At 44.7% G+C, this 21,042-nt stretch overlaps 1 protein-coding gene across 16 annotated transcripts in view; it reads right to left on the bottom strand.

Moving 5' to 3' along the window:
- Positions 1 to 3,771: 3,771 nt before the first annotated feature.
- Positions 3,772 to 21,042, bottom strand: part of KCTD20 (potassium channel tetramerization domain containing 20) — a 42,631-nt gene continuing 25,360 nt past the window's right edge. For 13 of the 16 annotated variants that reach the window (XM_043533773.1, XM_043533771.1, XM_037885164.2 and 10 more), the window contains 7 exons: positions 14,430 to 14,632; positions 12,489 to 12,762; positions 11,573 to 11,675; positions 11,006 to 11,126; positions 8,886 to 9,083; positions 6,932 to 7,042; positions 3,772 to 6,625 (listed from right to left, as the gene is read on the bottom strand). In XM_043533773.1, coding sequence (XP_043389708.1) covers positions 6,333 to 6,625; positions 6,932 to 7,042; positions 8,886 to 9,083; positions 11,006 to 11,126; positions 11,573 to 11,675; positions 12,489 to 12,762; positions 14,430 to 14,586 — 1,257 coding nt within the window. In that variant the 5' untranslated portion in view covers positions 14,587 to 14,632 and the 3' untranslated portion in view covers positions 3,772 to 6,332. The remainder of the gene's footprint in view (positions 6,626 to 6,931; positions 7,043 to 8,885; positions 9,084 to 11,005; positions 11,127 to 11,572; positions 11,676 to 12,488; positions 12,763 to 14,429; positions 14,633 to 21,042) is intronic. The other 3 variants (XM_037885168.2, XM_037885166.1, XM_037885165.2) reach the window with 1 other exon arrangement.

The following is a 21,042-nucleotide window of genomic DNA, read 5'->3' on the forward strand; positions in this document are numbered from 1 at the left end:
CCAAATGAATAAGATGTTGCAGGTGAAAGAAATATGGTCTCTCAGCACAAGAGATTATAATAAACCCTGGTACTAGGCTGATGGGAAGACAAAAGACATGACCATGAGATCATGTAGCTGTGTGATGGGGGTGTACAAACCCCACACTGGGCAACATGGGGTTAAGGGATTATTTGGGTTTAGTTACTCCCCCCCCACACACCTGCAGCAAATGCTCCATCTGCTGGAGGAATTAAGACAGGGAATTAGCTCATTTGGGTGGCAGAGCTGGAGGTGAGCAGCTCTGCAGCCTACAGCTCCAGCAGTGCTGAGCAGAGGAAGCCTAAGGGAAGAGAGGAGCAACCCCAGAGACAACCAGCGAGGGAAGTATCCTGTGGACCTTGGACATTGGTAACCCCCTCTTATTGTGGTTTGGGTTTCCCCACCAGGGGAAAGTCTCGGACTAAGATGATGTGGGGGGAGAGGGGAAGAGGCCCACAAAGGACCCCCTTAAGCAGCCTTGGTTGCCAGACCACTGGTAGCCCAAAGTTCCCTGGGTGGAATGGGAAGGCCTGGGGTCCCCTCTCCACAACCCCCTTGGCAGTCAGGAGTTGTGGCTGTGAGCACTAGGCCATGCTCCCCAACCAGACCCCGAGTGAGGATTGTTACAAGCTGCTTTGGCGAGGAGCATGTGATGATCCTGGTTTGTTAAGGTTCTGGGCCAGATTGCCAGCTGGTGTAAATCAGAATACTTCCGCTGACTTCAATGGAGCTCTGTCAGTTCACACCAGCTGAGGATGGGGCCCATTATTACTGTAAGGGGAAAGTGTAGGGTTTATTGTGCTGTTGAGTGGGGTTGGGTATCAAGAAGAAAAGTGGTTTGATGTGCTGTGTGGAGACAGGAATAGGGAGTGAGGGATGACCTGAAGGAGGCTCTGGTGGTGTGAGTGAAGATTAGACTCCTTTCCTACCACACTGTGGCCTGCCACAGCCAGCTGGCAGTTCAGACCTCAACACAAGTTTTTGTTCAGTCTGCTTTTGAGCACAGGATCAGTCTTGCCAAAGCACACAGCCCTGGGCCAATATCTGATCATCACTTACAGCTGTAATTCCACTTAATGGGGCTTGGGATTCCTAAAGCTCTGTTTGTTTACAAAGGCTGTAACCCCAGCTCAATCAGCTAGAATGCAGTAGGTGGGTGAATTGTCACTGGAGCTAACTTAGAATTGTGCTTTAGATTCTTTTAATTTTTTTACAAATGATCTAGGACTTAAAATACCTTCTTAGCCCATGAGGGCCAGCTTAGATGCAGAGCGGTTACTAAATGATGGCAGGTATTCTCTGCTCTTACTGGGTCTAATTAAAGATGGTTTCAGGGCCACATTTGCCTGTTTATTTGTACAAATCACTCCTAGTCCCAGAAACCTGGTGGCATTTATCCAGGGGTAGCAGTAATGTGGGTCTCTTTCCCAGGCCACTTATTGAAATTACCCAGTGGTAAAATTAAACTCTGGACTTGCTGTGACTCTTGCTTCTTTGTGGAAGCTTCCATAATTGCCATCGACTTGATAAGCAGCTGCTCGCTCTTCAGCCTAGGAACCTATAAATGGGCCTGTCTTTGACTCCCTTGGATCACCCACCATGTCAGAGCATGGACGGAATTCAGGTCACCTGTTTCCCAATCCAGTGTTTCTTCCAGTGGGCTGATACCTGCCCCTATCTAGTGCTGAGAGCTCACTCAATGTGCTTGGAGATCCTCAGCTAGAAGGGGCTACAGAAACAAGGACTGTTCAGGTAGCCTTTTGTAGCTCAAGGTTTGGGTCAGAAGCTGGTCCTGGTTCCATCTTAAGTTCTAAGGCACTCTTAGGAATGAATGAACACACATTCCCTCCCCCCGCCTGTCCCAAATTAAAAAGAAAATTCAATGAATCGGATTTGTGTGGAACTCATTATGAAACTCATGGGGCTTTTGTTTTACAGTGACAGAAATTATTGCTCATGAAGATGAAGACCCTTCCAAGCACTGTTTGAGCTACCCCACGCAGCCAACAGCCGTCAGTGCTGGCCTCCACCATACCCAGCCAGAGGGATCTCGGGCAATGGCTGATGATTATGCCAAACGGTTACAGTCTTGTACGCAAGAGGCAGCCAACAGCACTGAAACTGCTGAAGAGTGAGTAAAATCTGTCCTACTCCATTGTAATAACTCCCCTTCTCGACTGTGCAGTACCCTTATTTTCTCCCCAGGCTACACTTAACAGCAACAGAACAGCTGTAGACAAGTTGAGTGTTGCTACCTGTCTAGATCTAGTGTTTTAAAACTTTTTAGTAACCACAGGCTGGCACGATGCCTTGACAATGACACTTGACAATGGTTAGACAACTTCCTGCTCCCCTTGTTTTATACTCGGTAAGTGCTTTGTGTAAGGGGCTGTCTCTGTTGTGTGTACAGTGTCTAGCACAATGGGGTGTTGATCCCAGTACGGTCTAAGTGGTAACCCCTGAAATGTGTGCAGAGATGATCTTTTGCAATGTGAACTTAACCCTTGCTGTGCGCACAGGGAAGGAGCTGCACCTGTTACTAGGATGCTAGGGTTGGGTCTTCGGCTCTATTCCCATGGAGCTGGAGGGTCAGGGGCAATCAGGACTGCAGTTCTTGTTTGTTAGACTTTGCCACATCTCCCAGGAAGGAATCTAGGGCTAGAAAAAAGGGTGTATGGTGTTCGAATGGAAAAGGGAAAAGATGCAGGAGTGCAGTTTCTTTTCCTTTAGTGGGTCAGACCATCTGAGTGCCACTCCTGTATTTCACTCCCTGTTGTATGTACAGTTGGAACTGAGCCGCACTGTTTGGATTGTGGGGTGTTAGGGACAGCTCTTTAGGGAACTAGCGTGCCTGCTGTGAAAGCTGAATCGGCAATCAAATTTAGGCAAGGCTCCGGGGTATTCTGACCCAAAGCCCTTGACCAGACACTTTAACCAAGGGCCAAAGACCTATACTCTGAAAATCAGGTCTCTTTAAGTTGTCATGTTGGGCCCCCAAGAACTGAGAGCCCCAATATCACTAGCCCTTTCTGAAAATCTTGGCCATCACTTATACCAGCATTAAATGGGCTGATGTTTAAAGCTGGTGCATTAGAATCTTACTGTGTAACTTGTTATAGCCAACTGAGCCTACAATGGCATGAAAGATTGAAAGGGGCCTGACACCTGCAAACGTTTGTGCTAGATGAACAAACAGCATTAATTCCAAAATCGGAAGTTGAATTTCAATAGCTGTGTCCGAGCCCTTCAATCTGCCAGGAAAGGATGAGATTTCATCACTGGTCAGTGACCGCTCTGGCCTTTCTTTGAAAAGGCTCTAAAACCCTGCCCCGTGAGAGCTTAGCCTGGGAAGCTCTTTAAACAGATGGGACCGAACAGTAATGGGTGGCTGCTAAGGGTAAGTGCTACACGGGACCTAGGAACTGAACTTTGTCTGGCAGCGCAAGGGCAGCGTAGCCCCTGCAGCAAAGGAAGGTCCCCTCTTGTTACCCTCACAGGCTCTGGCCTTCCACTTACAGGCTCCATAAGTTCATTCAATTTTCCTTGGCTAGGACAACAATGGTTACAACATTGGGCTCTGAGGGTAAAGCGGGGAGTCTCTTCAGGGCTGTATAAAGGGTGAGCGGGATCTTGAGTGCAAGGAACAGAACTGTCAGTAGAAAGCACATCAGGGGAATCTGCAGGCTTGATGGACCAGCTCGGTCATCCAAAATTCCCTTTCTGCTTACTAGAGAAAACAGAGGCTGCATGTAAATTATAACACTTTATTACAGAAAAGAAACCTTACAACTGCAGGATCCTGTAAACACCATGAGTAACACTGAACCAAATACAAAACGTAAGAATCTTGTACTTGAACAGCTGGTGACATTCAGTGTCACCACTTACTTAGTTTAAAACTATGTTCCAGTGGAATCTGCTTTAGAACACTCGAAAAAGGGATATGGTAAAGGACACCATTGTGGGTGAACTGAATGGTTTATGTAAACCCTTTCTTAGTGTGTCAGGGGTATGGAATACATCTAATTAAGACCTGATTGTATGAAGTGCTGAGTGCCCTCAACACCCACTGAATCTAAAAGGGTCTGACCCTGTGAAAAGCGTTCAGGTGCCCAACCCCTGATGCTCCAATGGGGTTTGAGGGCACTGTGTGTGTGTACAGAAATATGTAAACTCAAATTCCAGACCAGCTCTCCAGTATATATCTAGTTTACTTAAAACTGAAGGTGGTTCAGCAATAAATAGACAATGTACAACCCGTAAGCCCAATCATGCTGGTGAGTACTCCCAATGAAGTCTGCTCCTGTGAGCTCCTCCCTCCACCCCGAGGAAAGGACTCAACTGGGCCTTCCAGGAGGCAGATTCTTCTCACGTGCCATGTAAAGTCTTCCAGTATTTAACAGAAAGAAATTAAAACTAACAGTCACAAGTGATTGCATAAAATGTCTATTGACCTGCCAGCAAATGCTTAAGGACACACTTCTGTCCTGCCCTAAAGAGTTAGGAGGAGCTTTTCAAAAGCATCTAAAGGGATTTAGGAGCACACAGCCTAGTGACTTTCAGTAGGCAGTTTTGAAAATCTCCTTCCCTTAGGCACTTGTAAGGAGAGGAAATCTATTTGCTGTTCTTCTGAGGCCAAGAAAGAGCCACTGCAAATATGGGAATCTGGCTTCAGCGATAGTCAAGCACAGATACAAATAGAAACTAGATACACATCAGCAAGTGCTTGCCTCTTTTTAAACTAAAGCAGCGTTTGTATATTCATAAGACAATTTGTGCTTATTATCAAGTTAAATATGGTGAGAAAAAAAAATACAAATATACCTTTAGCAGCAAGAGAGTCTAGTTTACAATCTGTAAACAGACAGAGGGAAAAGAATGAAAATATGCTTTGCTTTCACCAAACGATGCTTTGGGGGGAGAAGAGGAAATGCTGAAAGGGGATGCTTATTTTAGGGGCTGATTTTAAGAAGCTGGGCTCTGTTTTTGTAGGCAGGCAGATGTGTAAGTGGTATGAGTTTCAACCACAATTAACTGCAGGTGTAGTTATTTGGAGGGGCAGAACTGAGCATTTGCACCCCTTTAAAAAAAATGAGGACTTTGGACTGGAATCAGGACTGGACTAGCTGTAACTCTTTTTGACCACGGTCATGGCTAGTACATTCCTGTAGCCCGTCTGAACTGGGCCTTTAGCGCACACGCCCCCTCCTGAAACAAGTCAGGAGAAGCAGGAAATATTTTCTCTCAGCTGTAGATTTACTTCCTTACACAGCTGTTCTTACTGTGTGTGTCTATAAAATGCTGCTAAAATTCTTTCCCCCTCCTCTCTCTTTTTGCCTGTTTGACAGAATAAAATTACCCAAATCAAACTGGAAGGAAGGAGTCTGCCTTGAAATCTGCAATCGGATGGGTGTGGGGTGCTCCCATGGGAATTATGAACGAACAGCTGCAGCAGTTATAAAAGAGGAAGAAAAAACTACCTACAGGTTCTGCCAAGGTAAATTGCTGAGCTGAGACACTCTGGCTTAGCATGCGTGTGTACCCGAAGAACCACCGCTTCTTGCTGCAGAGCCGTCACTAAAGCAGTTTCACGCATTTAACAGGCTGTCAGACGGATTTATTTGGTAAAATATTATCTAGATTTGTTTTCATTCCACACCACCACCTTGTCCTGAACACGAAGAGGTGATTGTGTCTTGCACAGAATTGTAAATGAGCCTGTGACCATCCGAATGCTACTTGTTAAACTAGCTCCACCCTTCTAGGGTACAGTAGTGGATGCAAAGCCTACTGGTGGTGCAAACAGATTCCTCCACACATGGTGTTTTGCTGACAACGGTGTCACATCTGTGCTTGGATGGAAAAATGGAATCTGTCTCACGGTGCCGGTTGTAACTGAGGGATTATCGTTAAAACAAAGGCAAGCGTCTAATACAGTTCTCGTTGGATGCTAATATTCATGGAATTCCCCTTCTCATGCTGAACACGTTGTTCTGTTTTTCACAGGTTTAGGTAAAGCTCAACCACCACCAATCCACGTGGGCACAGGCACCTGGGGAAATCTCAAAACCTCCAGCCGGGAAGAGCTTCCATCCCTTCCTTTTCAAGGAGACTGTGCTTGCAACTGCATCGTTAGATTTAGGGACCATAGCTCATTATTAACATGCTTGAAATATTCCACTATAATAAGAGCGACTACAAGGATAAACCACCTTGCAAGAGAGCGTGTCCCGCGTCCTGGGATGAAATGATGCTGAGAAATTTCCCAACACAGGAGCCCTACTGGGAACCCGCAGACCCCTTAGTCTGTATTAATCCGGCAGATCGTTAGGAACTATTTGTGAGAATGGTGCGTTTAACCTATCAAGTTCATCTACCTGGGGTGGATGATGCATCAGAAGTTCCTGGTCTTCTGAAACATCCTCGCCTACTGCCACCAGGTTTGTTAGAGATTTGCTTCTAACACACTGGAAGTCGACGTGACGGCTCTTTCCTTCTTCCTTTTCCCAAGACATCTGGATGAACGGCCGTTGCACATAGTTGTATATAACTTCTGACCGGCCTCCGGATCTCCTCTTGACCTTTTCTTTACAGGTGGGATAACCTGAAACACAATCAGCCTGTCAGTCTCAATCCAGCCCTTGATGCATCACAGCACCGCTCAAACAAGTTATGGCCCGGCAAGAATGCTGGGTTCAGCTGGGACAACACCTCATGCACTAGGTAGAAAGGTGCTCTCATTCCACATTTAGACCCTGTAAAAATGAACTCGGACTATAGCACAGAGCTTCAGATTCTGTCAGCTCCCACAGCGACAGTGTATTTAAACTGGCAGCGGTGGTGGTGTCCAAACCACTTGTTCTCTCTTTTTATTTAAGGTTTGTGTTGTTGTTTAGGAAATAAAATTTACCTTCAATGCCAATTCGAATATTTTTCAGCCCATGCTCCTTTAAGACGGTTTTTGCAACATCACGGTTCTCAATGTACTTGAAGAATCTGTACAGCTTGGAACTGTAAAGAACTTGAGAAACAAAGTAGTCACAACAAGACATGCATCTCCATCTAGCATTTGGCTAATGGGTATCAGCTGTGATATTTTACCCTGCAATACCTGTGGGCAGCCCTTCGCAGTCTGGGTGCTGGAAAAGTCAGCCTTAGGTATTAATAGTAGTTCTAAAACCCCATCATCAGGCAATGGAAGGGCCTAAATTCCTTGGTGGTGGTGATACAAGTTACAGGGTAGGTAAAAAGGGGTCTGGAAACAGCAAAAGTCATGTAACTTGCACCAATCTACCATTCGGTGGCTGGGTAAAATGAATACAACTCACTCTTTGGGGGAAGGTGCAGAAGGAGTTTTTACAGGCAAGGCAAATTAAGAAAAGGGTACAAGTTAATGTGTTGTTTTCTCTTATCTTTTCACTAGTTCTATCCTCACAGTGTCAGTCATTTTGCAAACCCAGTAAACATTGCATCTTCTCTAATGAATCTGTCCCTGAGACTTTTATGTAAGTAGCATCTTCTTGCATTAGGGATCAATGCAATCTAGGGTGTAGCAGTGATCTAAAAACAACCCATTGCATTTTAAAACATGGTTGGTTGGTGGCTGCTTTCTCTCCCTGTAACTATAGGGTGTTGGATATCACTGATCATTTGCCATTTTTTTAGCGCTGGTAAATGGAACAAGTCTTTGTCTGTCCTCTCTATCCAGGAAGCTGCAAGTGGAAAATATGAATGTTTTGTGCCTTTGTTTATGCATTGCTTGAGATAACATTTTAATTAAACAAGGACGATGCAACTTCCATCACTGAAGAGGGACTTTGTCCCCACACTAGGGAAAACAGTCAAATAGCTTCCTTTAAACTTAGATCCATTTACCTTATAATTACCCTTTCTTAGTATTGCTGACTAGAATGTTCTTCTTTATGATGCAGATTATTTCCCTTTTCTACATTACAGCTCTTAACTGAGACTGCTCCTTGTTCTCAAGTCATTATTCTAAATCTGAGACCACACTGCCAGCTCCCTTCTAGCAGGCTATAATGCCATAGAAATAAGATTGTTTTCTGTGGGATTAAGCAGAAAAAGCCTGATCCTAGGAGGTGGAAGGGCCCTCAGCACCTGCAAGGAGGGGGTTCCAGGAGAAGACAAGCTAGTACGAAAGGACACTCTTATTCCAATGCCAATATTTATGAGAGCAATCCTGCAGTCAAAGCTCCCATTAATATCAATACGAATCTTGAGTGAAGGAGGGATTGGGTCCACTGACAAAAGCGGAGGACAAATACTGTTTTCTATAAATGTTCTCATTTTTTTAAGGTTTGCTCCACTATGAAAGTCTGTTTGAAGCCAGAAATCTAACAGCAGAGCAAAACAACCGATCTTCATTGGGATATTCGGCTTTGTATATGTTAACAGAACTCCTACAGATGCTGATAGCAAAAGGTTGGAATCAAGCTCTGCCATATGGCTTGTACAGAAACGTTCTACCTGACCCTGTCATCACTAAACACTTAGCCATGCTGATATTAATGAGAACATTGTGCTTTAAAATAAATATTTTTACAAGATTTTGATTAAATCTCTCACTCCATGGTAACCTGTTCCCCCACTAATGAAATCTCAACAGAATAATTTGAGTGAATCAAGCATTCTGAAATAAACATCTAGGGTCTGGTCTTCCCAAGTGTTGACCACCCACACAACTCCAATGGGAGATACAGGTGCTCAGGACCTCTGTAAATATCAAGCCATTATCGTCTTTTCAATACAAGGAAATGTCCTTGCCCAGGATCTGAGAGAGCCAGTCGCTGGAAGCTGTCACCCCATTCAACAAATGATTTTACAATACAATTCTCAGTTCTTACTTTGTGAGTATTCCTCTCCCATTGGAGGTGGATGGTCTTCGTCCCAGTCCACTGTGTCTTCATCTGTTAATACTACAATGTGGCATTCGCGTTCTCCTTTCTTGGCGCTACCCACCATTATGGGCAGAATAAGCTCTTCCAGGTAGTTATCGAACTGCTTGTGAGCGCCATCATTAGAGAGTTCGTGCAACAAAGCACCTAAAAGGAGATCAATCAAGTACAAATAAGTAAGCATTACTGATCTGCCACTGCATTTTATACCAAACTGATGTCAAGCTGAAGTAGGACACACATTTCTGGGGGTATGACTCCTTAAGATGGTTTTAAAACCACCACTTGCCTTTCTGTAGCACTCAATCTGATGAGCTCAAAGCACTTTATAAACATTAATGAACAAAGCCTCATAACCTCCCAGTAAGAAAAGTGTTATTCCCATTTTACAGATGGGAAACTGAGGGTAGGAAAAAAAGGCCAAATGGTTCAAAACAAGGCTCCTCCTGTACATTTATAATTAGGCCCCTAAATAAGGGTGGCCTGATCTTCAGAGGTGCTAAGCATGCACAGATCTCTAACCTCAATGGCAGCTGTGTTTACTCAGGCCACCTGTAGACAAGAGTTAAGCACCCAAGCATGGACTCCCTGGCTTGCCCAAACTCAGTCACCGGGAGAGCCCATAAGTTCCAACTCCCACTCCCTTTAACCATCTCACTCTTTCATGTAACATACATCCCAGTGTTTTATTGATCATTGTATTAAATCTACAACAAACGAGAACCCATCCCAAGGCCCTGGGCACCTTTGACAACCACCTTAAAAACACACATTCATACCAACAATATCTCTAGTCCACTTCCCAGATCACAATGCTGGCAATAGCAAAAAGAGAATACAAATTTGATTTAAATTTTATGGCCATTACAAGGAATGATTTTTTTTTTTTTAAAAAGAGCCCAGACCCAATCAATATAGTAAAATCATAATAGAGAATTATGAATTCTTACAGTGAATTTAAATGTATGCATCTCTCACAGATCCACGGGATCAGCGGTAGACACCCCAGGTTTCGAACAGTCTGTAGGAGGAACCCCTTCAGTGTGCCTGCCAGATCCCAAGGGGTCTCACTCTTCCTGCACAGGGTAGGTCAATGCTATCTCAACCCCCTCCTTAGACTGAACCTCTGGGGCACCAGCACTCCTGTTTCACAGTGAGTCCAGCAGACAGAGACACCTGGCAGAGACTTGTACGCTCTTCAGGGATTAATGCACCTCAGCAAGCACTTGGAGTGACACTCAACAGTCGGATTTGTTAGTTAATTGGAACACAGCACAGGAAGTCTTTAGGTTACCACAGAGAGCTGAAGGTTAAAGCATAGCCCATTCTGGTTAGCCCAGAGCTAGAGCCGTGGCTACACTACCACTTATGCCGGCCAAACTTATGTCACTTGCAGTTTATGTTGCTGAGCGATGTAAGTTTCACCTGCATCAGTGGGTAGCGTGCACAGGCCATGGCGACGGGAGAGCTCTCTCCTGTCGGCTTAGAGCAGCTACACGAGCGACCGTAGGTGGCAACCCTGGGTTGCAAACTGCCTCATGTAGACCTGGCCTAGGGGTCACTGTCCTGGTGATTGGATCGGCTATTGTCTTCTCAGATTCACCCTAGATATGGGGTCAGCCCCAGCCAGTCCTTTTCAATGACTCGTTCCAGCTCAGACAGCTAGGCGTCATTCATACCAATATCTGAGCCTGCTCTGAGAGCCAACTGTCCTCCTCCCATTAACGACGCAATGCATAAGGGAAACTGAGGCCCACACAGGGGTCACAAAAATATTACCTCATCACAGCATCATAACCAGCAATAGCCCTCCAAGTATTTAAATTCTTGCAATTATTTGCAATCACACACAAAGTGAAGAGCAAGAACTTGGATCTTGCAAGATGCGGAGCACTCTGGCCCTGGTCTAGCAAAGCACTTAAGCACACGCTTAGTTTTAAGCACATGAGCAGTGCCACTGAAGTCAATGGGACAAAACTGCTTAAAGTAAAGCACACAATTAAATGCTTTGCAGCACCCTGCAGGATCAAGCCCTAACTTCTAGCTAATTTCCTCTCCCCCCTACTTACTTAGGTCTTGACATTTGATTGTGTTGAAATCAAAGTTGATACAGAGGTAATCGCACGTATCTCTGAGATCAGGGATAGAAATTCCATCGGGGCAGTGAATGATTCCAGTTTTGTAATAGTCCTGTAAATAAATTGTAAAGGAGGAAGATGATGTTTCTTTAAAAAAAAAAAAAAAAAATCTCAGGATAACCTGGAAATATTGTTGTTAATTAGCTTATCGTTCTGCGGGAAGACAGTCACGCAGAACTTTGTTAGCTAGCAAAAAAAGACAAAGCAGCTTTGCCGTGCAACAGAGGAATTATTCATGCAATTAATGTATGCAGAAATGGGGTGACTGAGGGCAGAGTTCAGAAACCGAAACGGTATAAAGGGAGGGAAAAGAAGTGGCAACACAAATTCAGAGATGGCAGATTGAGGCACGTAAAAAAAGAGGAGATTAAGATTTATAATCCGAATGCAAAATAGTTCTGGAACGTAAATTTGAAAGGGCATGCGGCTGCTTTGAAGGAAGCACAGCTTTGTAAACACAATGAGCAACCGTTTTCATAGCTAAAAACGTGCCCGCACCAGCACTGTGTGAAATACAGTGGAGCTAATTCCTTCCGCAATTTCATATTCTCCCTTTTCATTTGGCCGAGTGAAGTTATATTCTCTACCTGCTCCAAACATTCTGGAAGATAAAAACACATACACAAATATATTTAATACATTCATAATGTGGACCAGATGGTGCACTGACATTAAAAACAATCCAAAAGAGTTCTAATATGGTTGGAGGCCCAAATGCAAATCTCGTAAAGTCCCAATAAAAGAAAGCATCGATCTCAAACAGGCCCTGCTGTAGCAGAGTTCTGTGTCCATAACTGAACCATTCCACTGTACGGAAGAAGTAGCAGTCACTGTTCTGTGAAGGCTGGCATTCAACCTTGGGTCAGATAAATGGTTCTTGGCTACAAACGCCCTCCCACTGAGGTCCAGCTTGAGGGGGAAAAAGGATGGCGGAGTGGCAATGAGTATATATACTTTGGCTAGTAGTAATCAAGCTAGTGAGTTTACGATCAGGTCACTTATCTGCATAATAAAGTTTGTTATACAGGGTTGGAAGGGATCTCCAGGAGGCTCCTGGGACAGATGGGGGACTAAGCCTCTGAATTACTCACAGCAGGACTGGGTTTCTGTTAAAGGGATGGGGAGGAGTGAATGACATGACAAATAGCAGAAAGGCAGGGATTGAAGTGAGCCAGTGCATGGTGTCTCCTACTGCCATACTCACTGCCGATTCAGTACGGACTCAGAGCGGGGAGCACTAACTACTGAATCATCAATTGCCCTCTTGCTGGCTCCAGTCTACAAGGTCTCCCAGGCAAGAACTGAACCAGTCTGATCCCGCTTAGCTCATGAGAGCTGAGATCTCACGTTCTCGTCCCTTTCGGAAAGTGTTTTCCCCATTTTAAACATCTTTAAAGTTACTGAAATCACCTACCTTCCCAGCATGGTGTCAGGATGAGCAGTGAAAATCTGCGGATTCACAACAAACCGAGTGCCATCTACAACAAGAGTCACTTTCTCCGGGGCCTGGGATTGGGAACTACTGGTGGAGCCCATAGCGCTGCTTGCATTTCGATCTTGAGCAATAAAATGGTCTAGATGTCTTTTACTCCCAGCTTTGGAATTAGTGCCAGTTGTATCTTCAGGGGTGGGTAACATGTTACTGAACTGGGGAGTTGCTGGGTGGGAAGCGTATCTGAATTCGGTATCTAAAGCCAACACAAACAAATATTGTGAGAATGAAACACTATTTGCTGGATAAGCTCAGTTCATATTAAAACCCAACAGTTAAATAGAAAAGCTTTGGGTCATGCAAGAAGGAAGAGCTGCTGACCGACATCAACAATCCGAGTTGAAAATGGATGTCAATATATGGAATAGCATTTTGCAGGACATTATATTACGTAACGCCACACTACAGCTCCGCCTGATGTCTGATCTAGGTTCAGATCCAAACTTCCGTACAGTTCTAGGGAACTCCGCTTAATGTGGATGTTTAAGTGGATAAAATGGGAGCATAAAGATTCAAATGAGGCTGAGAGAAAATACACTAATACCTGTCTTAAGCAACCGCTCAAATAACTGAAGATGGAACAGAATCATACTCTTATTTCTGGACGTTTGAGGATACTTTGGAGATGTCACTTGAGACAGGATGCACAGTATTAAGGGCAGCCTCTTGTGCTGGTTTCATTTAATTACCTTCCCCTGTGGTATGTGTGGGAAAGGTCCAGCGAACTAAACAAGGCCAGCTGTTGGCACTAGTGAACTCCGCAATTACAGGGGCCCTCTCGGTGGATTTGGGGTTTAAAGTGGATATAAAAGTTATAATTTTGTGGAGTGTAAAAGGGCCCTCATACCATTGCTTCCAAGTAATCCTACATGACCCTGGCCCGGCCCTGCAAGGGCAGGTTTGAAACAAGGGTGGCTTCTTTAAGAACGGTATAGAATAGGTCTGACTAATAACTGGTTTTAATTGAGAGCTGCTTCTAAACTGAGATATTAAATACACACATGTTATTTCCTTTCCGAGACATAGCTGTCATTTAATAAGGAAAAAGAAAAGGAGTACTTGTGGCACCTTAGAGACTAACCAATTCATCCGATGAAGTGAGCTGTAGCTCATGAAAGCTTATGCTCAAATAAATTGGTTAGTCTCTAAGGTGCCACAAGTACTCCTTTTCTTTTTGCGAATACAGACTAACACGGCTGCTACTCTGAAACCTGTCATTTAATAAGGGTTTCACTGAAGCAATAAATCATTAGAGCTCAGACATTTGGGTATAAATATATAGGGCCTGTCATGTGCCATTAGGAACAAATATTTGGGGTGCAAACATAAAGAATGGGCCTGATTTTGTGAGATACCGAGTGCCCTCCATTCCCACTGAAGTCAAGTTTGGCGATGAGGACACAACATCTCACGGGATCATGTCCATTACTTGATAAATATTAACTGAGAAACAGCTTTTAACATGAATTATATATGCAGCGGGCAAGTACATGACAACCAGGAATAGGCTGATAAAGACTGAGGCCTGCTTCAGTGGATTTCCTCCTGGCTGCTTGGGAAAGAGACATGATGATCTTTCCAAGACAACACTATCCCAGACCGAACCTGCATCTTTCATACTGACATGATTAACACAGATTTTGCAAGTGCAAATAACTAAGTAAGGGCACACGTAGGTGCACATTCAATTCTGTACACTCACAAGTGCAGGCCATTTCGACGCCCGGCTGAAAATGTGTCCTTCAGTATCCTGAATTGCCTTCCAGATCCTGGGAAACACTTCCCCAGGAATCAAAGGACGTTTGAAACCATGTCTCCCTTAGTTCTGTGTTGTTACAAAGTAAATGTGTCCATCATCCTTACCATCATTCCTGGGCACTGAAGAAATGCTAGGGGTTTGGCTGCCTAGGGCCAGGCTATCTTCTTCTGGATCATGGATTGGAGGAGTTATATTTTCTGCAGAGTGACTGGACTCTTGATTTCTTGACTGGTCAGTCCCACTGGCACAGTTATTATTCATGCTGGACCTCTGTAAAGCAAACCGACTGCCGGTCCTTAGAGAGGTCCTATAAGAGAGGATCACAGGCTAGGAGGGTTGGAAGAGACCTCACAGGTCATTGAGTTCAACTCCCTCTACCTAGGGCTGGATCCAAAGCCCATTCAGGTCAATGGGCATCTTTCCAGCGACTTCAGATCAAGTTTATATTACCTCCTCTAATCCATGGAGAGTTTTATCTAATCTCATTTTGAACGGCTCACCGATGTCTCAGTGACTTTCCCTGGCAGATGTTCTGTTGTAGAACTGTAGAACATTAGGAAGCTTGTCCTACATCTAAACTAAACTTGCCATTTTTAGATGAACCTTTTTGACCCTCAGCAAGGGTCCCAACTCCCACCTCACGCCTGCTCCCTCTCACCTCCACAGTCCTTTCGTATCCCATCCCTGCCAAGCACCAGAAGGTAGAGAGCTGCCTGCTTACCTGACTGCAGTCACCAGGGACAACAATGGGGTTCCAAGAAAGAAAAGGGAGGGCCATTGGGGATTCACTGATGGCAAGTCTCAAACAAACCCTCCCTCCTAGCAGCCAGACACCCTCCCTCCTCTGAGCACAGTGTCCCCTAGAGGTTCCTTCAGTAGCTACTCTCTGAAGAGTTAGTGAAATTACATTTTTGTTCAGTGTTGAATAGGTTCTCCCCCCCTTCACACGATTTTCTCCCAGTATTTGTGTAGCGCCATCTTATCCCTGCTTTCTCCTTGAACCTGCTTGCACATGAGGTCTTCCAACCCTAAGATGCAGTACCGAAACCCTGTCGCTTCTTCATCTAAAACATCTTAATAATCCAGCCTTTCCTCTCCACCCTTTCTACTAAAACCCTGTCTCATGGTCACAAGGCTAGGTGTGTCTCGGTGATCTCTCTGGTCTCTGAGTGCACCCATCGGGTACCAGCCTCATGACATTCCTCTCCTGGGGTGGAGACATGCAATTCTCCCACTCTTAGCCTGGGCCCTGGGTCCCAGTACCCTGTGTATCAACCATGCTAAGCCAGCAGGTCCAAATGGGTTTGGCACTTGCAGTTCTTCCCTTTGGGAGTCTGTGACCAGTGATAAATAGTAATCAGAGAGCCTTCTTAAACCAACGTATTGTTTAATCTTAATTACACGAACAAAGCATAAAAACAAGAGAAAAACAATAAATGGTCTATACGCGTCTATCTTACCTATAGGGTTACCATCCTCCCCGAAGGGAACCTAGAAGGCCTAACTTCCTCAGACAGCTCCCCCAGTGTGTCAGTCTGTCCCCCAAAGAGCCCTCAAAAAACTGACTGACTGCTGGACAGAGTCCTTTTAACTGTTTATAGTCTTTTTCATCTGCTGGTTCCCAGCACTGGCAAAACAAGCTTTGTAACCTGGCTGGAGCCCAGAAGGTATGATCTTCAAAGTTAATAGCTCAGGCCACTTGGAAATGTTTGCCAGCAGATGTCTTATCTCAAACCACTGTGTTGCCTTCCTCTTGGTTTCCCAACTCTGTTGATTTAACCCAGCGCTGCTGTATATTAAACCTCCCAATACTTAACCCAATAAAATCATACAGTAACTATCCCGACAACCATATCGCATAGAGTGTTCCTGCATTATTACCGAGCAGCCTCACGTTTGCCAAACCCTGGTCCGGGCCTTCATCAGCTCTTGCTTTAACTAAAGCAACCCCGCTCCCGTGTACGCTAAAAGCCACCCTCTTCCACTTTTCTCATTGTGAGCCCATCACCCCTACTCCTTGTATCTAGTCATTGGTCTCTTCTCATTTCACATTAAGTTCCCTTTGTCTTTATAAAGCTCTACCCATCTATCTGTGCTCGTTTCACCCAATCCCTCTGTATCCTCTCTCCCAACAGCTCCCCTTTGCCTCTTTCTCCCATTCTCAATTTGACACTTTCATGGCAGACCCGATACAAGACAACTTTCCCCTCTCTTTGCTTTGGGAGCCCGCCCTTTGATCCTCCAAATCCCTCTTATTTTAAAAAAAACTTTCCTGCACTGATTTCACTAATGAGGTGTCTACCACTTCCTGAGCTTCAACCATGATTCAGTTGCACTGCCTTTCTCTCAATTAGAGTCTAATGTCTTCAAGTGTGTTCTGTAAAGCAGGACATAACATGTACCAAGCTACAGAATTAGTGAATAAAACAGATCAGATAATGAAACAACGAGCTATTAATAAACAACAGCGAGGGCGCTTTTCAGTCATAATGTACCAAGAGGGATGGTCTTAATGAGCAGCACAACGGAGCTGAACTAAGGGTTTTAGGACTGTCATTAGTGTAGCTCAATGGAAGTGTTTCGATCCCAACTAGAAATGAACAAAAGCGGCAACTAATTATCTTTTCTAAATGGAAACACTAATTTAGCAACGTGTTTATTTCTGCGTATTTTTAGCCAAGAGGCGGCTTGTGCTTCGTGTGATATTCATGAGAATAAAATAGTTCCTTGGCAACCACAGCACCTTCTTCTGGATCACACTTCTATTTTAGATGCCTATGACGGGCTCCAATGGGTACACAGCAACGTGAGAGACCAAGTGAGGACATTTCAGTCTGAGGAAATTGAACAGATCACAATGCAATATTGCACAGAACTCCTATCACCGATTACTAGAATTCGGCTACACTCCCCGACTGCACGACAAAATGAGTCGCCAAGTAATGAACTCCTTTAAACGAACACAACATGACACAACTCTGTTTCTAGCAACTTCCGCCTGCAATAAGACTGAATATGTACATCCACAGAGTGCAGCACACTATAAACCTTCCAATGCCATTGCAAACCTGACTTTCATTTAAATTTCAAACTCCATAAAAATTCACAGCGATTCTTGACAGGGTTTCAGAGTAGCAGCTGTGTCAGTCCGTAGCCGCAAAAAGAAAAGGAGGACTTGTGGCACCTTAGAGGCTAACAAATTTATTAGAGCACAAGTGAGCTGTAGCTCACGAAAGCTTATGCTCTAATAAATTGGTTAGTCTCTAAGGTGCCACAAGTCCTCCTGTTCTTTTTACAGCAATTCTTGGAACTCATTTTGATACAGACCTATAGCATATATTTAAAAGTAAATCAATTAAGATCACAAAGCTTTATCAGACATTTTTTAGGCCTGGTCCACATGTAAAACCTATCCTGGCACAGCCGCTGGTTAGGAGTGCCGTTTGTTTGGCTTTTTTACACCTGCATAGCTATGGCAGTACAAGCCCTACTGTAGACACACACGGACTGGCATAAAAATGACTTTGCCAGCATAGCTCACGTCTCTTGGAGAACCGGTGTGACAGCAGAACCACTTTTTCTCTGATCTAAGATGTGTCTACACTAGGAGGCTTTGCTGGTGTAGCTACACCAGAGCAAAACTTTTCTAGTGTAGACAAGACCTCACACTCTATACAGTTTCATCAAACCTTCCAAATACATGACATTTAAGCAATGATAGGTGACAAGGAAATACTGGTACCCATTGATCATAATTTTATAACTATCCAATAGCTGCTGTGATCAAATCTCAACTGAATTTTTTTGATCCGTCAACCCACAAATCTTGCCGTCAGTTTTGTTCCAGATTAAATACACATATATGTCAGAGATTCCACGAGCCACATATTGATCGCCAGCACTCTGTAGGCGCCTGGATTGAAATGACCCAATCCTTTCTCATAATTTCTTATAAACCAGGGTTATGAAAGAGAAAGCCAGATGCACCAGACACCTATAAGTTGCAATAAATGTAATATGACTCAGATAGCTTTTTTACTTTCTACTTAACCTACAGAATGTGCTTTTTATAAGAAGCTGGCTTTACCGACACCTTATTTCTCATCCCCTTCCTCCCGCATAAGTAAGCAAATTTAGTGCTGGTGAAAGGTATCATCAGGCTAACAGTCCTCAAGATGAAGCAGCAGGTGCACACCAGTATCAATCCCGCGAGTTCTTAGAGGCAATGTGGCTGTTGTTCCCCATTGATTTCAACTGAAATTGAGAGTGCTCAGCCCTTCTGAAAATCTGGTGCACTGTGAATAGTGCCAGTTGTGTTTCCACTGCGGCAGCGTGGCTCCACTCTTCCCCCAACAAGAGCCTGTGCCTTATAGACGTGACTAAACCCCAGTTTTGGTGGATTAACAAAATGGGTGTTATTGAGTCAGCATTTTACGCCATGACCACACGTGGAAGGCACAACAGATGCCTATTTAATGTACCTACAATTATATGAACAATCTGGCATGGAAAATGGTTCTTAAGCCCATATAACAAGGCTATATTGAAGTCCTCCCAGTTCATTAATGTCCTGACTGGGGTAAAGGTACATTACCTTAGTCCTTGCCATGGTGGGAACAAGCATATAAATAATAATTAGCACTTTTCATCTTCAAAGCTCTTTCCAAACATTAACTAATTAATTCTTTGAACACCCATCTGAGGTACTGTCAGAAAGTGTTTTAGTGACAGAAAACAAAGGCACAGGGAAGGCCAGGACTTTTCCAAAAGTAGCCATGGGTTCTGAGTGCCCAACCTAAAACAGCTTGGGCCTGATTTTCAGAGGTGTTGAGGGCCCCCAGCTCCAACTGCCTTCAACTGGACTTCTGGGTACTAAGCACCTCTAAAACTCAGGTCCATCATGTCTCAAGTTCAGCACCCAAACCAAGTTTTTGAACATCTAGGCTCTGACCCTGCAAGGGAGTTAGTGCCAGAGCCAAAATTAAAACTCAGGTCTGGTTCCTAGCATTTGATTTTACTTTGGCTACGTCTTCACTACCCGCCGGATCATAGAATATCAGGGTTGGAAGGGACCTCAGGAGGTCATCTAGTCCAACCCCCTGCTCAAAGCAGGACCAATCCCCAACTAAATCATCCCAGCCAGGGCTTTGTCAAGCCTGACCTTAAAAACTTCTAAGGAAGGAGATTCCACCACCTCCCTGGTAACACATTGCAGTGTTTCACCACCCTCCTAGTGAAAAAGTTTTTCCTAATATCCAACCTAAACCTCCCCCACTGCAACTTGAGACCATTACTCCTTGTTCTGTCATCTGCTACCACTAAAAACAGTCTAGATCCATCCTCTTTGGAACCCCCTTTCAGGTAGTTGAAAGCAGCTATCAAATCCCTCCTCATTCTTCTCTTCCACAGACTAAACAATCCAAGTTCCCTCAGCCTCTCCTCATAAGTCATGTGTTCCAGTCCCCTCATCATTTTTGTTGTCCTCCGCTGACATTTTCCAATTTTTCCACATCCTTCTTGTAGTGTGGGGCCCAAAACTGGACACAGTACTCCAGATGAGGCCTCACCAATGTCGAATAGAGGGGAATGATCACGTCCCTCGATCTGCTGGCAATGCCCATACTGATACATCCCAAAATGCCATTGGCCTTCTTGGCAACAAGGGCACACTGTTGACTCATATCCAACTTCTCGTCCACTGTAACCCCTAGGTCCTTTTCTGCAGAACTGCTGCCGAGCCACTCTGTCCCTAGTCTGTAGCGGTGCATGGGAGTCTTCCGTCCTAAGTGCAGGACTCTGCACTTGTCCTTTTTGAACCTCATCAGATTTTTTTTGGCCCAATCCTCTAATTTGTCTAGGTCCTTCTGTATCCTATCCCTACCCTCCAGCGTATCTACCTCTCCTCCCAGTTTAGTGTCATCTGCAAACTTGCTGAGGGTGCAATCCACGCCATCCTCCAGATCATTTATGAAGATATTGAACAAAACAGGCCCGAGGACAAACCCTTGGGGCACTCCATTTGATACCGGCTGCCAACTAGACATGGAGCCATTGATCACTACCCGTTGAGCCCGACAATCTAGCCAACTTTCTATCCACCTTATAGTCCATTCATCCAGCCCATACTTCTTTAACTTGCTGGCAAGAATACTGTGGGAGACCATGTCAAAAGCTTTGCTGAAGTCAAGGAACACCACATCCACTGCTTTCCCCTCATCCACAGAGCCAGTTATCTTGTCATAGAAGGCAATTAGATTAGTCAGGCATGACTTTCCCTTGGTGAATCCATGCTGACTGTTCCTGATCACTTTCCTCTCCTCTAAGTGCTTCAGAATTGATTCCTTGAGGACCTGCTCCATGATTTTTCCAGGGACTGAGGTGCGGCTGACTGGCCTGTAGTTCCCAGGATCCCCCTTCTTCCCTTTTTTAAAGATTGGCACTACATTAGCCTTTTTCCAGTTGTCCGGGACTTCCCCGGATCGCCACGAGTTTTCAGAGAGAACGGCCAATGGCTCTTCAATCACATCCACCAACTCCTTTAGCACTCTCGGATGCAGCGCATCTGGCCCCATGGACTTGTGCACGTCCAGCTTTTCTAAATAGTTCCGAACCACTTCTGCGGGCAGTGCTCGATCTATCAGGGATCGATTTATCATGTCTTGTCTAGACGTGATGAATCGATCCCCGAATCAACGCCCGTACTCCACCTCGGCAGGA

The sequence above is a fragment of the Chelonia mydas genome, chromosome 21, assembly GCF_015237465.2.
Source record: "Chelonia mydas isolate rCheMyd1 chromosome 21, rCheMyd1.pri.v2, whole genome shotgun sequence".
NCBI classification, from domain to species: domain Eukaryota; kingdom Metazoa; phylum Chordata; order Testudines; family Cheloniidae; genus Chelonia; species Chelonia mydas.